General features: G+C 39.7%; 1 protein-coding gene across 11 annotated transcripts in view; it reads left to right on the forward strand.

Annotated features, from left to right (window-relative positions):
- Positions 1-18,930, forward strand: part of atp8a1 (ATPase phospholipid transporting 8A1) — a 119,809-nt gene that overhangs the window by 78,726 nt on the left and 22,153 nt on the right. For all 11 annotated transcript variants that reach the window (XR_003936510.1, XR_003936512.1, XM_030146162.1 and 8 more), the window contains 5 exons: positions 3,863-4,046; positions 6,350-6,460; positions 12,188-12,262; positions 13,967-14,089; positions 18,229-18,307. Coding sequence is in view for 9 of the 11 variants with exons in the window: in XM_030146162.1 (XP_030002022.1) it covers positions 3,863-4,046; positions 6,350-6,460; positions 12,188-12,262; positions 13,967-14,089; positions 18,229-18,307 (572 nt within the window). In the remaining 2 variants the exon portion in view is untranslated. The remainder of the gene's footprint in view (positions 1-3,862; positions 4,047-6,349; positions 6,461-12,187; positions 12,263-13,966; positions 14,090-18,228; positions 18,308-18,930) is intronic.

The following is an 18,930-nucleotide window of genomic DNA, read 5'->3' on the forward strand; positions in this document are numbered from 1 at the left end:
GGTTAGTATCTGCTGGAAATCACAATGAGCACAGACACATGCAGTTGTGTTGTGCCGAATACACCACTATATGAAGAATGCAACAGTATTTACTCCTTTCACAGTAAGTTTGTAACGCAGTTCCTGCTCAATTTAATGATAGATGAATCCCACTGTGTCTGTTTCATCCAGTATTACTGCAGTCCACAGTATCCACTGTTGAAAGTCTGCTAGAAACCAGTTTGTCTGAATGTTTGGACCAGTTTGTAGCTGTTTTTGTATCATAGTGTTGATAGAGATATTTTGTAAGATGACAATTATATAGACAGATTCTTTTTAAATAAACAGAAGAGAAAAAACCCGTTTATAAAATATCTGTATTAGTGTGGACAGGACACAAAGGGAAGAGGAATTTTCCTATGAGCTGGAATCACACTGTTATGGCCTTTAGACACCAAGCTTGTATTTTTCGCATTGTTAAAAATAAATAAATGAGATTAAAAAAAAAAAAAAAAGAAGTCAAAAATAGGTCAAAAGAAAACAAAGAGAAAAATAGTTAGAATACAAGGCACTCACAATACAGTAAGAATGATTTTATGGTCCTCTCACCACACACACACTTAATGAGTTCCATAGACAGTTTGAAATGGGGCAGAAGTACACACTATATGATCAGTAGCATCCACAGATGTTCAGGATACATCCTCAAAAACACTGCAGCATTTATCCCAGATCCTGGAGAGTAGTCGTGATCCATCTTTTTCATGAGATTCCCTGTTCTCTCCCTTTGTTTCATTAGCTTGTTGTCGTGTTACAACCCTCTCAAGGCTTTTGATGGATGTGAAAAAGAATAGAAGTAGAATAAACTGACCAAACTGATTAAATGGGATTTTTTACAAGTTACTGGTATCAGCAGAACATGGCCCCGTAGTGGCTCATTGATAACATTAAACTTCTCAACTGGAATATCCTAACTTCACCCTTTTTTTTTTTTTTTTTTTTTTTTTTTTTTACAGTGTTCTTATTTATTGAGTAATTACTTCAACAAAGGTTTTCATTCAGCTGTTATCCAGTTTTTGATAAAGACAGTGTAAAAAAAAACATAAGGTCGGTACTGTCTGCATCTGCTTTCTTCAAACTATCATTATTTTAGCTTTTATAAAGCCACTTTTGTTCAACCTCTTCTATAAAGATGCACTGAAGTTCGGGATTGGTGTGTACATGTGACTGATAGAACGTGAAGTCCAGTTTATATGGGATCATTTTAGATAAAAATACAGAAATCGCTTGCAAAGGCCTTTAAAGGAGTGATATTTAGCTTCTTTTTTTTTTTTTTACAATAGAATTATACATTTTAAAACATTTCCCTGTGGTCTACATAAAGTGTAAATGCTATGCTTGGGTCTGAATTCTTCATTAATTCAACTCCACAGGTCCATCTTCAACCCTATTTCTGAGTAATGACACCAGAAAGGTTGTTTTGAGCGCTGGCCCTTTAAATGCAAATGAGCAACTTGACACTTGCCACTTGTGTTCCTTAATATAACCAACAACTGAAAATTTAGGTAATCAGCTCAAAGTTTGGACATATTTTCAGTATGCACTACAACCGCTGCTGCTGATAAACAATTATGTTGTACTCGGAGAAATGTTTGTCGGAAGTCGTGACCTTATGTGTGCAAATGTCGTGACGTAGCTAGTTACAGACGCAACAAATTAAGGAGGAATTAAATTAAAATGGGTTGTAGAATTCTTGCCAAAATGAATATAAAGATATCTGTGCAGCACCTGGAGGGTTCAAATTCAAACTTTTTGAACTATTAGGGTCCCCAAATACACAAAAAAAATGTACCAAAGGCTAATAAAAGTGGGTTTAGCGAAATTGACCCCTTTAAGGTACAAACCAACACTAGTAGATTTTATCATGTGGGGATCAAGCATGTCTGAAATGCACAAAAACACATTGCACAATTTGCTTAAGTTTCCATTTTCCATAAGTAAAAGAAGCTTGGACTCTTATCTTGCATTAGTTGTCATTATTTAAATTAAAACTTTATTGTTCAACTTCAGCGTGTTTTTTTCAGAAAAGGTCATTCAGTATTTTTATGACAACAGCCTAAAGTGTTAAAATTAAAATGTCAACTTTTAACACCGTTGAAGTTGATCTGTTGACCTGTCTAGACCACATAAATAATAGAAAGTACTGTACTTAAAGACTCAAGTAACCATGACGGGGTCTGAGGCCAGAAGTCAGCACCACGCTCTCAGAACAACAGAAGCCTTTAGGTGCCACATTTGGACTCGAAGCTTTACCTTACATTTTTATTTATTTTTTCCCGTACCTTTACTTATACGCACCATGGGCACAAAGAGACACTGAGAGATGAATGAGGCCTCTTAAACCACAGAGAGCATAAACATTAACACTTTCACAGCTTAAGACAGACATGCAGTTTACAACATCATCTCTGGAGACGGTCTGTATTGTGCATTACCTCCAAACCTCTGGTGCTCTGAGAGGAAGCTCCTGTGTGGGAGGCTACGAGGTTGGCCGTCACAGAGGACATAAAGTCAACTTTGAAGTCTCGTAAAGGAAGAGTTATAACTTATGTCGTAACTGTCTAATGATTGGTTCTACCTAATGGAGCCTGAGAGGGAAGTCTTATGGAGCTTCATCGGAGACGAAGAATAGAAAAACGGAGGAAAAAATGTCTGTTGTCTGTATTTACCTTCCAGCAGGGGTCTCTAGTGCAACAACACAGGTCCCTCACTGACTTCCCCACAATCACACCTGCTTTTGAAACCGTTTTCTTCCGTTCCCAACATTTGCACCTGTTTTTTCTACAGAAATATTTTACAGAAAATGTCTCTGTTTATTTTTAGGGTGTTCACTCAGTTTGGTGTGACTGTCTGCATGATTCAACATATTGTTCTGCAAGACCTTGGAAGAGCTTTTGGTTTCGCCAAGTGCTGATGTACAGATTTTCTTAGAATGAATGTTATTTTATGCAAACTCCAATTATACTGCCCAGTACCGGGAAAGAAGGAACAAGGATTTCCTAGCAGCCCCTTTGTGACTGATGTGTGTTAATCTAATAACTATCCTATCTTCTTTTGCACTTTATACAGTCACGGAAAAAATTATTAGACCATCAAAAGTCATCAAAAACAATGGTTTTGCAATCAAGTACTAACTCCTGTGTGTATCATGTGACTAAAACAGACAGAAAAGAAAACATGGAATGTCTAAAAGCACTGTTTTTGTCAGTACAATGCCATAGGTATTGATATAAACTTTAAATTTTGTTTTTTATCAAGAAAACATGGAAAATGGCTAGATATCAGCTCTTAAATTAAACTCTTATGAGTTGTTTTTGTTGTTATCATTATATTGGTCCAAACAAATGTACCTTTAGTTATACCAGGCATTAAAATGAACAAGAAACTGAAGAAAACAAGGGTGGTCTAATAATTTTTTGTGCGACTGTACATCAGACTTTTGCCCTTATGATAAAAAAAAAAAAAAAATGCTAACACAAGAAATACTAAAACACAAAAAACTAATTAATAGGGAGTTACTGGTATTCAGCAAACCAAAGGTGCTCATGGAGAGGGCATAAACAATTGGAAAAAGACAAAAATCCAGGCACTCACTTGGTTGGAAAGTTTAGAAAATTTAAAAAGCCTTTTATTTCATGAAAGCCTGTAGATCAGTTCATAAGAGCTGGAATTAAAAACACACCAACATGTGTCAGCATGAGCCTTCTTCAGGGTGTCACCTAAAGAAGGCTCATGAAATAAAGACTTTTTTGTCTTTTTTCAAGAAAATACTACTTCCATTAAATGCTGATTGAAATTCGCCCTTGTGACTGCTCTCTTTTAGAGTGTCTCCTCTTCAGAAGTCAGAGGTGGTAGAAATGGTGAAGAAACAGGTGAAGGTGATCACACTGGCTATCGGTGACGGTGCTAACGACGTGGGAATGATCCAGACAGCTCATGTTGGAGTGGGGATCTCAGGAAATGAGGGTCTGCAGGCAGCAAACTCCTCTGACTACTCTATTGCTCAGGTGAGTCATGCTAAAACTGTGGTTCTTATTTCAGTCTCCAGCTGTTTATCCAAAGTCTAACATGTAAAATTAGCACTGTTAGCAATTTTGATGCAATACTGTATTTAATATACTACATATAACAGCTAATTTATTTATTACTCAGCAGTTTAATCACTTTTAATTTACTCAACTATGTACTGTCAATAACCACACTTTTATTGTTTTATTTATTGGTTTAATGCTTGCATTTACTTTGAATTTTTAATGATTGCGCTGATCAGATGAAGCACATTTAATAATTCCGTTGAACTACTCACACACTGACAATAAAGGCGTTCTTTTCTTTTTCTAACACTAATAACCTTACAGCCTGACTTGCCCCTGTTTGTAGTCAGAAAGGAGCCAGACGTTCTGCACATGTTCTGGAGTACTGGACCTGTATAACATCTGACAATAAGCGGATTTAGTTGGCATAAACAGTCAGTGGTGTTAAATAATGTAAAAGGATCCCATACGCTAGACCTCCGAAACATATATGGTAAAATAAGTCTGTTTTTGTAGTGTTGAGTTTCTCTTTTGTTTGTCATTGCCATTAACCTTATAGAACTATCTACATAAAGAAAAACTCCAACACTAGAAAACTACCATGTTTCACTGTTAACATGCATCTTGAATCTTACCAGCATGTTTTCTTGGCAGCTTCATGCAAAGATGACCTCTATTTGACAAAAAAAAAAAAACTTCAATATTATGTTCATTTCTACCTAAAATCCTGATTCCACTAACTGTCACTCCTGCCATTGTCTTCTCAAGTGTAACATGTGTCAGTGATACCTTGTCGCATTGTTGTAGATAACAATAGATCACATGTCTGCTAGGGCTTTAGCTTATACAGTAGAGTAGTAACACCTGTAAAACAAGCATCAGCTAACACCCAACTCTCACCATAACTATACAAAAACAGATCCAGGCTAAAGGCTTAAGCATTTAAACACATACTTATGTCCCGGTAACCAGTGTTTCCGAAACTCTCCATCGATATTTGATACATATAAGCAACAAAAGCTTTAGAGTTCCTGTACTGCAGCTTTTTTTTTTTTTGTTACATAGCTTGCCGCTGAGTACATCATGTTTCTGTTATAGCCACAGGGTTTAAAAGTATGGGAAACCAATATTTGACTAAAACACAGTACTCTCTCTGTGCTTCAGTGTGCAATTTCTATACAAGAGACTTGGGTTTGTCTTAAGTGCCCCCTTTAATCCACATGACATGTATAAGTGTAGGTTTTTCAAAGACAGGTGGCCTCTTATAATCCATTTAGGTTGTGTCCCAGCATCAAATTAAATTATACCCCCAGACTTTCAGTGGTGATTTCTGTGCGTTTGTGTGATGGTACATTAACTGTAATTTGCTGAATGCAAACTGAAATCAATCCTGGGAAGTTGTGTAACTTGTTTTTCTTTTCTTGTACTAATTGCATAATTTATAACAATGTTCCAGCTATCAGATAGACTCTTTGCTGTTGGAGTTTTTTAGGCAGTTTGTTTTTATGCTTTACCACTTCAATCCTTTGCATACTTATCCATTCAGCTTCTACTTATCTGCTGAAGATAGTGGGGAAAGAAGAGACTTGGGGTTGAGGCGCCTCTGCTGTCCGTCTGTCAGCAGCTGAGCTCTGTGTGAACTGATGTTTGATCCGACATTTTAAGGGTCAGACAAACCAGGGGCTGCCACTGTGCATTACTTGCACTAAGGAATCCACTGGTACAACTTAAAACACACAGGCCTACACAGACAACAAAATGTATTTGACTCAGAAACTTGTTGGCTGTCCCAGTTTTATAGAAGTCTTTAAAACTGAGTTTTAGTTATTTTACAGGAAAGTAAGATGAAACACCTGCGTCAGAGTTCTGCTCCAATGTAATCACACTTATCAGCACAAATTGCACGAAATTGTAAGTTCACCATGGGGCCTCAATAGCGGGACGATTATAAAGCAATTTAACAATTATACTGAGCCCCTTGAGACCAATATTCTTATGTAAAGTCCTCCATTTTCAGAAACTCAGACCTATGTCATATAATCTTTGATCTGAAATATCTGGAATGTTTTCTGGTCACACTGCCTCATCTGGCGCTCTGCTTGGGAATAATAAAAGACTGCTGCTTTCTTTAATCCAAAAGTTGTTGGAATTGCTCCAGTGTTTCAACATTGCACTGATCTCTGTGCTGAACTGTTGGACAGTGATGAACCTTTAGACAGTGGACTTGTTATTCATTTATCATCATGTTTTCCTCCTCTTACTTCCCTCCCACACAGTTCAAATACTTGAAGAATCTGTTGCTCGTCCATGGAGCTTGGAACTACAACCGTGTAGCCAAGTGTATCCTGTACTGCTTCTACAAGAATATTGTCCTCTACATTATTGAGGTAAGTTCATGTTCTGGTTCAGTGAACTACCATGCATGCAAGACTTTCTTTTTTCTTTCTTTTTTTTTTTTTTACATGACATGGTGAGGAAAAGATTCCTTGTCAGGGTTTCCATGTTTATATTTCTGTTGACTGGCTCTCCACAGTACCTGCCAGTTTGTGAAACTTCAGCATGAATGGTTTGAGTTCACCACTTTGACATGGCTGGACAGAATATACACAAACAAACACACACTCAGTAATGAAGGGAAAACTATATCTAATTAGCTGGAAGTCTACCTTTTAAAAGGGTTGTTCCAGTTATTGGAGCCATAAACTTTAAATGCAGTTATCTAATGTTACAAATTAGGAAGTACAGAATGGTAACTTTGTTTTTGTGATGTAGAATTACAAGCTGTTTTACAACACATTACACACAGTTTGTACCGGGGTCAGAGGAAATGCAGTCAGAATATTTGAATCAAGTAGGTGTTGCACTTTCTAAACAAATGTTAAGTAAAATTTCAAGTATAGCAGCTCTTCTGTAGAATGTATTAAATATAGAGTAGGTAAGGAATGGTGCCAAATGTATCCAGTCCAAACTCTCTGTACATATTAATGCATACTGTGGTTCACAACATCAGTCATTATGTGTGGTAGGTTTGTTGACCTTTGAAAGAGACCAGACCAGCGTTGTGACCAGACAGATTAAGTGCTCCCTATCAGCAGCAGCTCCATCACTGTGGGTGCTCAGATGTTTTGATCTACGGCGCACAGTCTCGTCTGACAGAAGTAGCGATTTTGCTGAATCAGATCGTGCTGTTTTCTGCTCTTTTCAAACCTAATTCAACAATCAACTTCAGAGGGTTCAAGTAGAGATACAAAGTTGTTCTTTATCTGTAATCTACCATGTTAAAATGTATTACAAAAAGCATGAGTCAGAACAGGCATGAAAAAAACATTAAAGTAGAGAATAAAAATGAGTCTCCGCACTTGTGCTGCCTGAGGGGGTCCAGTAGCCGTATTCACCGAGTGATTTACACTCCTCATCTGCTTTTGTGCTGTGAAAAAGAGCCTCCTGTAGGACCAAACTGAGAATGTGGTGGCAGGGAAGGATCAGCCACATGTTTTTAGAATATCATCAGCACATAACCTGTCATGGAAACATGAGCACTCTAAAATTTTCTTTTGTTCATACTCTTTCTACGACACTTGACCTCTGATCCCCGTTTTCATCCTCAATCTTGCTTATGTGCCATGGAAAATGGACTACCTTTTACATCCCAGCATGTCTGCCTTTTGCTTTTTGTGACCCGGAGTGGAAAAGGGTAGAGGTGTTTTTCCAAAGCCATAAATATAGTTAAATATATTACAGTGGATTGATTCAACCACCCTTTTCAAGTTAAGGTAAAATACCAGCTACAAATGAAATCCAGAAAAAAATTAAATCTGCAACAAATTGAATTTTCTATACACAAAACATATGCTGTTTTCTCCTTGCCACATGAGGTTTTGCATTTTTTCTTTTAAACTTTTGCAATCTGGCCAGTACTCTTCAATCTATGTGTCTTTTGCAATCTTATCCATTATTGTTATTTATTCTGGCCCTCATTTGCATCCTAACTGGACCTTTAGTGTGGTAGAGCCCAGACTCATATCAAACCATGTGGAAAATTCTTCAGTAATATTAAAAAAAAAAAAACTTCTGTGAAACATGCCGGGTCTCTTTCTAAAAGAGGTATTTGCTATAATTGTAACATAACATCTGCAGCTCTATCTGCAGGGCAAGCTTTTTTCTAGCACACCTTTTGTGGCTTCTTGAAAACACAACTCCCCCTCCCCCTGTACTTAAACTCCTTCAGGGGATTGAAGTAGATAATAGGAGATTTTTTCAGTTTTGGTTGCTTCAATATTTCAAATGTCCCTGTTTTGTGAGAGCCTGACATCTAACACAGCAGCAACCCCAGGGTGCGGGTAAAAGCTTCATTTGTTGCTCTAATAGGTTTACTTTTGTGCAGGCATGTTTTTCTCGTTGACTCCCAGGCTACCTTGCGAAGAGAGAATCGTGGATGTTGACGGGAATTTTAACTTTTTTTGTTCACAGCTCCATTGTCTGATACAGTGTGCCTTACAATCTGAATACCAAGACTGGGCACCTCCATGTTTAAGCTCCTTTTTAGTCTCCCTCTCTTTCCACTGGGTCTTTGGTTCCTTTTAAATGACATAGAGTAGGAGGGTAAAGGATTCTATGGCTATTGTGGAAGACGTGAATGTGAGCGCAACTTAGCCTTCTACTCTTGGAACTGTTGTGTGATCGTTTGGGATTTTCTGTGACTCACTGGGTGTTTTATTTTTGAGCCAAATCTTCTCTGGATGATTGACTGACAGCTGGAGCTACTTCACAGTGCTTGTTTCTGCTTGTTTTCCCAGTGTAGCTGAGTATAGTTGTCGTTCTTACTATAAATTACTTAGAAGACAGTTAAAACAATATTGTTCCTGAAGTATAACTTTCTACTTGAGTTAAAAGTAATTATATTTGCTCAAATAATGTTTAAGAAATGTTCCCCAATGCTTTAATAAACTTTAAACATGATTCATACTCTTATTCTTTTTTATTACATAGTTAAACAAAGAATAGAATTGAAAGGGGTTGAATTCTGCTGCATTCAAGCTAAGAAACCTTTCTAAAGGAACCCATAGCAACTTCATTGAAATAGTTGGTCCAGCTGGCCACTCATGTTTGATTGACACATTGCCAGGATGCTCAGAGTAGCCTGATGGACAAGTGGCATTTATGAGGCAATTACATGAAAACTCATTCACAGGGGCTCATTGTAGTTGGGGGAGGCAGGGACTTGCAGAGCAAAGCTTTCTGACTAGTACCGCACTGAATTAAACCATAGAGACTTTGTCTTGCATTGTGAGACAGCTTGCGTTTGTAGCGCCACATATTTTCAGCATATTTATCAGCTCTCTCTTTATACGCCTCTTTATTCTTTGCTTGTTTTGTGTATGGATTCCATTAGCAATTCTGCAGTGCAAAGATTAAGGGTATCAGAATTCACATTGTTGGGACAAATGTCATGGTCTCCCCATCCCCTCCTTACCCCATTGCCGCCACTCGGCCTGCAGAGCTGTGAAGCTGCCTTGGAATCAGTGATGTCTGATTTGCTGATGAATATGCAAAGAGTCGTCTTATCGGCTAGCCCTTGCCCAATCCTCCTTTTCTCAGCTCCCGCTTTCCTCCGTCCCTGGTTTTCATGATGTGCAGTGGGGGAGAGAGGCCAGCCACACCCCTCCGCTGAGTGGCTCTCAATGAGGAGAAGAAAAGGGGAAGAAAAATCCTGCCTGGTACTTCCCCTAATGAGCAAATCAATGCATCTGTCTCTCAAGAGACGGCCAAGGAAAAAAAAAAAAAGAGTAAAGCTATTGGGACCCCAAGGACCAGGCCAAAACACTCACACAGAAGCAGTTACCACATGCTATGAATAGGAGTCTTTTTTAACTTAGCACAACAATATATCAGCCCAGAGCCTCTCATTGAACAGAGCTGTAATTAATTCAGCAGTTTGACCTACCCGCTAGCCTCTCGTTACCACTGCTTGAGTCACACTAATGGTTGAACCTGCCTCATGGCTTCAGATTCATCTACACATAACCCATAGTAACGCCCCTGAATGTATTTCTCAGCAAAGCATGCCTCAAAACCATAAAAACTATTCTCAAACTGCCAATAAATGCACTGTGCACCTTGTAATTCTCATGGTTGCAGATTCACAAGGTCTCAGATTTGAATGAACATCCCATGTGAATCTGAAAACGCTCCCCTTCATGTAAAAGAAACAACATCATGGTAGAGTGCACCTGATGGAGTGGAGGGTGGGATTTGTGGCAGGTGGGTGTGGCAAAGAGGGGTGAAAGGCAGAGGCTGGGTGCACACACATAAACACAGGCCTCATCTATAGGCACCAGCCCCCCACCCCCACTCCGATCAACAGAATGAAGGGAGGGGTGACAGACATTTGTTTTTATGCATACGATTACACGATTAAATGGGAAGGACCAGTGGCAAATTGGTATTGGTCGTGCAGAGAGTGGCAGAGTCGGGTGGGGCCCTTGAATAGGCTTTGTCCCAATCTGAGAATTTGTAGCAGTCCTTGCCTTCATAAAGAAGTTAAATGAAGCAAGGAAATGCTTGGTTGGCCATGGCCAAAACACAGCACGCCTGATATTCCCTTGACAACTTTGGCTTTAGCAACAGCAGGAGCAAGAAAATGTCAAACTTGAACAGTGGGAGAAACAATTTCGGATCCATTAAAAACTATTTAAGCTGTCCTTTATTTGTGGTGCAGGGTTGTTGTAGCTATCAAAATTAAAATGAAAGTTGTTTTATTCATATTTGTGGTATTTGACTTAACTGTTTCTATCTTATAATTTAATCATGCTTTTAGATGTAAAGCACTTTGGTCTTCTTCATGTTGTTGTAAACTGCTATATAAATAAACTTTGACTGATGGATTGATTGAAAGTAGTAAAAACTTTAGAAATAACAAAAACTAGGTAAAAACTACAATGAACAAAGCAACACAAACTAAAAAGAATCACAATTAGCAGGTAAAATCATCTCTATTTTCCTTTCTAACACTAAAACTGAAAATTAGAAATCAATGCCTCAAAAGAAAATGGAAACAGAGGCCAAAGTCAGAGACTAAATAACAATGAAAAGTAGTGAAGATTTCAAATGTAGAATAATTCTGATCTTGTACCTGACCTCCTTGATGACCTTAAAGGCTTTGTTTTGTTCAGAGTAGACTGACTAATAAAGATACACACCACGTATGGTTTGCATTACCTCTGTCTCCTGCTCCTGACACAGTATATCAAAGTCTCCATCATTCAGGCCCTCGGCCCTGACTCCGGACCTTTAACTAACCTCGTCTATCACCCACATGTCTCCAGGTTGATCACGGAGGGAAACAGTGGGCTTGATATATGTCTGTAGGTAATCCCGTGATGAATCCAGGGGACAGTTTGCATCGCGGCGGTGGCGTCTGGAGGTCCTGGCTTTCCCACCGTCACTCATTTTTTCTAATTCGGCCCATCTTTGCCCCTTAGCTTTTCCTGAGTTTGAAACCTGGCTAAGTTAGACAAATGGCACATTGATCACAGGTCACTACTTCAAATGAGCATTCATTTTGGGATCATTTATTCTTCACATTCACAGGAAACATTTATTTTTTCCTGCTTTGCTGTCAAAATCACTATTCCTGCAAGATGCATCAGCCTTGCAATGATTATACAGATATATCAGGAGCTCTTTTCCGTATTAGTCCACATCCTGCTGTGTTTCACGAAGTCTGCTATAAGCGTGTGAAGAATCTAGTGTGACAGAAAAATACATCATTAGTCTGTGGACATACATAGTCGTCCTCAAATCTGATAATGGTAACCACTTTTCCTCACTCGGTAATGGAAAGCATATTCTGAATTCACAATTATAAAGGCTTTTCATCATCTTGTTTAAGTCTAAGTATTAAATTCATGACTAAGTGCCTGACTGATTGAATTGGCATGAATACAAGAGGGAAATGTCATGATTTTGGACATGACCCCATCCATGTCTTCTTTGTCTGTGAATAAAATGGATGAACATTTACCAACAAAGTTGTGTGGTTGTAATTTACAGTTTGTACATTGTTTTGCCTGTTTTTTACTTTTCTAACTCTTTCTGTTCCATGTCTTTCTTAGATCTGGTTCGCGTTTGTCAATGGCTTCTCTGGTCAGATTCTGTTTGAACGCTGGTGCATTGGTCTGTACAATGTGGTGAGTGTTAATATAATTTATTCTCTAAAGAGCCCACTGCGCTCTTTTAACCCTGTCGCTTTTCCGACACCCAACTGATTTGCTGTGGTGCCCCAAAAATGATCCCTTTATTGCACGACTATGTCATCAACATCCTGAAAATTTTCCCCTTTATTTATGACCTGTTGTCAAGTCTTTATTCCCTGCGTGCCCTAAACTATGTACTGAATGTGAAAGAACAACAGCTTTGCTTGCCCCACAGAGTGTAGTTAGCAAGGGCAGCTCTGTTTGAATGATAAAAAGAATAGGAATGGAGCAGCGACGGAGCTGGAGGCTGGTGCGGGGAGTCCCACGGGGCTGCGTAATGTGACCACTCCTAATGAACTCATATTTCATATCTGTCATGGATTTAGATGAAGAAGAAAATCTGCATCTGGGAGTCTGATCTCTAATACTACGTCGTTAAATCCATAAGGAGCTGATGTGTAACTTTAAACTGTTTATTATATTCGACTCAATTCAATAAACAAAAATGAATGAGAGAGGTGTGAAGTGAAATTTCCCCAAACTCCAGATTGGTTTCAAATGGAAGTAATTTATGGCAGGGACAAACTGTCAAGTGAAAAGGACATTTTCACAGCCCTGCCTCTTGCATGCGTTTGATATAAATAATAATAAACCACCACCTTTAGAACTAGTACCGCGCTTGGGGGGGGTGGGTGGACGGTTCAACCTTTCAGTTTACCCAAAAACGGGGGAATTCCTTCACCTCAGTGGGAGTCTGTCGGAGGCAGTGGGCTGAATCCACCCCTGAATGGAGACCTTCCTGGGCCTGGCTCTGAATAAGAAAGGAGCCCAGTGGAGCATGTCCTACAGCCCACTGGTCATGCAGACCGAGGCCTGTAGACTTCCACACCAGATGGGCCTGCAGGGATCTCACACCAAGTGACCCACTGAGCCACCCCCAAGCTACACAATACCATCAGTCCTCTCTCAGCAGCTGCTATACAGAACTACATTACAACACCACTTAGAAATTACACTTCAGCCAGGCCTAAATACCTGCTTCTTACTCAAGAGCATCATGGATGTTCATTGGTGATGGGTTTTACATATGAACAGACTTAGGGCATCCACAATCAAAATAAGAAACCCTAAAGTGTTTTAAGGTCAGTGGACTTGAATGATAAAGCAAAGAAACAGACAGAATGAAGTTAATTCTTCTGTAAATAAAATATATGAACACGGGACAAAGACACAACTGTCACACACTGTAATGGTACCAATTTTTCATCTATTTGCACAAATTATCTTTTTTTCAATACTCCGCAGAAATTTTCTGATGCAGTTTTTTTAAAGATATTGCATCAAAATGCTGCAAGAATCTATTGACTTTGAACCATTTTCTGTTCAAACGTTTATCAGTTTACTGAAAGAAAATGGGAAAGTGATTTATACCAGTATATTATGGTAGGATTTGGCTGATTTGGTTAAGTTAAAAATATGGTGGAAGTAAAAGTTTCATATCTTAACTGTGTCTGGGTTTTCTGATGCGGTAAGCCCAAAATGTAATCAATCTGTCAAATAAATAATTTAACTAATCATAAAAATAGCTTCATTATAAGAGCCAGTTTCATTTATTGGAGATTCAGATGCTTAAAATTTGGAGTGATCTGACTTGGTTTCAGATTTATGACTATGCATGTTTGCTGTTTTGTTCCACAGATCTTCACTGCTCTGCCTCCTCTCACTCTGGGAATTTTTGAGCGTTCCTGCAGGAAAGAGAACATGCTGAAGTACCCAGAACTTTACAAATCCTCCCAAAATGCCATGGGCTTTAATACCAAGGTAAATATATGCAAATATACAGTACATAACACTGATGTATGTATTTGTTGATCATTATTGTTCTTTTTTGTTTTTTATTAATTTATTTATCTATTTCTTGGTCTTTTGACTCCTTTTTACAGTCAGTGTTACAAATTTTGTGTTTATTTTCTCTTATATTGATGAGCAAATCTGACACAATGACACAAATAGGGGAAAAAGGTCAAATGTTCTTGCTCTTACAATCAGTTAACATCAAATTAATGACACGAGATGTTCACGTCTTGTTGATGCGGGGGGCTGATGCATCTCCTGTCACAGTGACTTGACAGCTGTGGTCAGGTCGTCTCCAGCCATCGTCTGGTATGGCCCGACTTGACCTGCTCTGTCTGGTTGCGGGGGCTCTCTGTTAGGTTTCCCCCGCTGGTAATAGAGATGTCTCCTCGTTTCTCCATGCTGAGCCAGAGACTCTTGGACCCTCCTCACAGGCGTGGTGACCTGGTTAGCTCTGCATGGAGGTGGATTAGAGAAGGATTGGCCATGGCGGTCAGGGGTAGGGAAGGTCAGCGGGTTGAGGGATGCCTGCAAAAGGAGGGAATAGAGAGTGTGCTCGTATTGTGTGACAGCATTTGTTGCGGAAAATTATGCAATTTGTTTAAGTGAGCCCTTGTTTGTTCTCAGAGCTGAGCTGTCGAATCGAGTTTAACCCACCCACGAACAGACTAAATGTACTTAATGACAGAAGAGTTTCCATCTCTAGTTTTACTGAGCTAGTTATACAACTATTAAAATAAAACACAACATAAATTCTTACGATATTACTTGTTTGACCAGTTAAAGACAGAGATTAGCAACTAAATAAATGAAATAAAGCAACTAGAAAGAGATGACTAATCACATTTATTTAAAATGTTACCTAACTGCACACTTGCATTACTGACTTAAAGAAGAACAGGCAAAAGCAGGGAATGTCAGTTTCATTAAGAGAGTGCATGTACGTAGAGGAAATAAGCATAATTTGTAAGTAAAATACAGACACGCTGAACATGGAGACAGTGCAATTAGCTTTCTGTAGATTGTGATGGCACTACAGGGTCTATGGTTAGTTATTTATTCTGTAATTTTAAGAAAATTAAGATTTAATTATTCTTATAACAGCAGATTTTTCAAAATTTTGGTTGAGTTCTGTTGCAGGATCGATTTTCCCCTCATTAGCTTATTTGAAGACTTCAGTAACTTTTTAAGCCAGAAAAGGGTCACGGAAATATGCGTGTGATAGTTAGTAGAAAATGAACCTCAATTTTGTTTGGGCCACATTTTCCAAGACCCATAAATGATGACTCGGCCAGGTCAGCAGGTTGTTTTTGCTGGCTTGTCCACTCTTTTCCCGAGATATTTTCCTTGCAGCTGGCCTGAGGCGAGGCGAGAAAATCCAGCAGGAATTTGGCCCCTCGAAGCCTGTCTTTCTGCACGCCTGGCTCTTTTGTACACAACAGATACTGTCTTTGTGAATTAAAGCTGTTTGTGTTGAGGTGAGAGGAGGGAGCGACCGAGGGTGTTAGAAAACCAAGGCGTGGCCTCGACTCTGTTAGCCATTCACTTTTAATTGCGTATTCCTGACGACGCTTAAGTCACTCTAATAAACCCAGTGCCTTTTAAGTGGCCTCAGTACTTAACAGCACCAGTTTACTAGTAGCTATCGCCTCTTACACAACAACTCTTCTCTTTTCTCTCTCTGTGTCCCCTCTTAAATATTTAGAAAGAAACGGGAAATGTCGGGCTGCTCTGGAAATATTTGGCTTCATATTAATTACTGGCTTTCATGCTTGTTTTTTTAGGCAATTAGGAGCTTCCACAAAGGGCTGGATCTTTACAGGACAGACTGGGCATTCATTTCGAGGGGGTCCTTAGCAACTCGCTGGGATACAAGGCAAAGAAAGAGAGCTGGGTTAAAGGGAGGATCCCACTGTGACAAATGATTATGAACATTTGTTGATTTCATTAGCATTCATTATTGCGGAGGGGCAACGGGAGCTGGTTTGCACCCCCGCAGTGTCAGGCCTGGAGTAGGAGGAAGTAGAGTGATACAGAGCTGAGCCTGTCAGCATGAGGCTAATTGGCATAAATGTGTGATTGTAGCATTAATTTAGTCCACATTTGACCACAGAGATAGAAGAGTGGGGGTTGCTTTCAGACATCTCTCATTCAGTGTATTGGGTTTTGTGTACACAGTGGGAGGGTGAGGTAATCCTGTTGAGGGCGGCTGCTATTGGACTTTGTTCCGTTGACAAGAAAGGTGATTAGGTCGTGCCACCGAGGCCAAGGTATAATGTATAAAGGCTCCTAGTCCTGAGCGCTTTCCCTTCACTGTACTCGACATGCCCACTCCTCTTTTTCTTCTCCCACCTAATTTTTCCACAACATTTCCTGGCAGGATTCTTTGGACCTGCCCGACGATGTAAAGCAGTGGCAATAATTATTCCAAAATGACTCAAAACTGCGGAAATCCTGAGAAATTTCGAACTCGTCGGGGTGTCTAATTTGTCTCGAATAAGCCATGTTTAATGTTTTACTGACAGATTTGCTGAAGTTGTTGAAAAGTGTGTTCTTAAGAAAGCCACCCTCTGACTTCTTCAGTCTGCCAAGTAGTGCTGATTAAAAAGAGGCCAAAGATTAAAATGTAATAGGGTTTTTTTTGTTTTGTTTTTATTTTTCCTCCATCAGACGTTTACTCTTTGAGTCGGACGAATTTTCAGCTGTCAAAATTAACACCAACGTCTGGGTCAGCACAGGGGAGGAAAAAGGGGGCACAACTGTGGAGCGGTTTTTTGGCAGAATAGATTTCACGGCTGTTTCATGCTACATCGCCCATTAGTGTTTTGTTTGGCTCCAGGATTGCATAATGTAAATTTGAAACAAGGTGGTTTTGGAGTGGGAGTATTGATTTAAACGACTCATCCAAAGTCTGCATGCTTGCATACACAGACACACACACAGACTGCGGTCTACACCACGATTTTCCATGCCTTTAATAATTACCATGAAAACAGTTTAATCTCTGTCAAGCCTGTCAGTCTCCCTGTGTATGTTTCTAGATTGATTTCTGCTTGTTTTACTCTTCTGTCATTTATTTCTACAGATTTCTCACATGAAAGTCCCGAAGCCTAATGAAATGTAATGAGAGGGAACTCTCACACTCAAAGCACAAACTTTATACCGGGGCTGCACAGTATGCTGTTTCTGAATAGCCATTGCAATGTGTGCCTGTGCAGTGACAGGCAATGTAATGTGAATCATTTTAAGTGAAACACAACCTAAGAAAAAGTAGAAAAGGAAGATTTGACTGCAGAAAGAACAGCAATGTATGTTGTACTTAAAGGATGATGCTGCAGAAAAACTTTGTCCATAATACCTTTACGTTTTTTTTAAACAACTTGATTTGTCTCCAAATTCACTTCAGAAAAGTTGTCTTAGTGCTCACCTGCTCCTGCTTCGTACTCAAGAAACGTATTCAGAGTAAAAAGTAAAGTGTTCTTCAGCTTCTTCAATATTATTTTTTTTGCAAGGCTAAAACCCCTGCAAAATTGCTCCAAACATTCTGAAAGGATTCTTTCCAAATAAATATAATCAAGTCATCTAGGGAACATTAAATTATTTTTTTGACATTGCATTACATATTGCAAGAAAAAAAAAAGTTCTTGTTCCAATAGCAGTGTTGGCAAATTAGCAGTATGTATCCTGACTCCTATTTTAACTGAACTTGTCGAACAAGATTTAATCTAAAAAATCTAAAGTTAAAACCTGCAAACTGTCATTGTCCTCATGCTTTTCAACACTGGTACACACACTCAGCAGCGTCCCTCTCCCTCATAACACACACAGAGGATATACAACTTGTCTGTCAGCGGGGTGGCCATTCAGCTAGGAGGCCTCAACAAAACCGCCACTTAGCCCAGCGCTGGGCTGGCACAAAGGGCCCGGGTCAGGGGTCACTTGGTAGGCTGGAGCTCCCCGCACCCTTTTCAAATGCTATTTTTTCTCTTTCTCTCTCTCCCACCCTCTCTCTCTTTTGCTTGTTCTTGGAATCTCTTGCCGCCTCCTACCCCCACCCCTCTCCTCCTGCCTCCTTCCCCTCCATCTTTCTTCCTCTTTTTTTGCAGGTCTTCTGGGCCCATTGTCTGAATGGCCTCTTCCACTCCGTCATCCTCTTCTGGTTCCCCCTTAAAGCTTTCCAGCATGGTAAGTAGCTCCCAGAGACTCCTCTGTGGTACTCGCTGGACTTAGGATGAAGAGGGAGGACAGTCAAACACACATACTTTGTCTTAATTAGTTCTCTCTTCAACCGTCCAGTCATGAATTGCAAACATGTGTGCTCCAGCAAGAGCGACGCATACTAAGGAGCATGTGCTCATGTGCAGTTCACATGTACAAAATTACTTACTGAAATGCTTTTGCACATAGTTATCTGCACTTCATTTTTTAGCTCTCAAGACTTTTCACAAGTTGAACAACTAAACACCTCTTAGTCTTTGCATGTGTATGCACTTAAAATATTGTACATGACAGCTCATGTGCATTTTTGTTGTGAGTTACAATTGTGTGTGCGTGCAGAGAGAATAGATATCTTTGAAGCGGGAAGTCTTGGCTGGCCAGAGCTGAGGACCACACAGGCTTGGGCCTGCTCTCCAAACAAAGGCGCCAAGCCCCTTCACTCTGACTGACAGGCTGTCAGCAAAGCCTCAGCGCACACAAGACATGTGACCAGCCGGAAGTAAAGGGAAAGGGAGCCTCTCTTTCTTTCTTCACTGGCAGTCGCACAATGCTGATATTTTAGCTCCAGTCCACATGGCAGTTTAGAGCAA

This window comes from Sphaeramia orbicularis, chromosome 10 (genome assembly GCF_902148855.1).
Source record: "Sphaeramia orbicularis chromosome 10, fSphaOr1.1, whole genome shotgun sequence".
Classification (NCBI taxonomy): Eukaryota; Metazoa; Chordata; class Actinopteri; order Kurtiformes; family Apogonidae; genus Sphaeramia; species Sphaeramia orbicularis.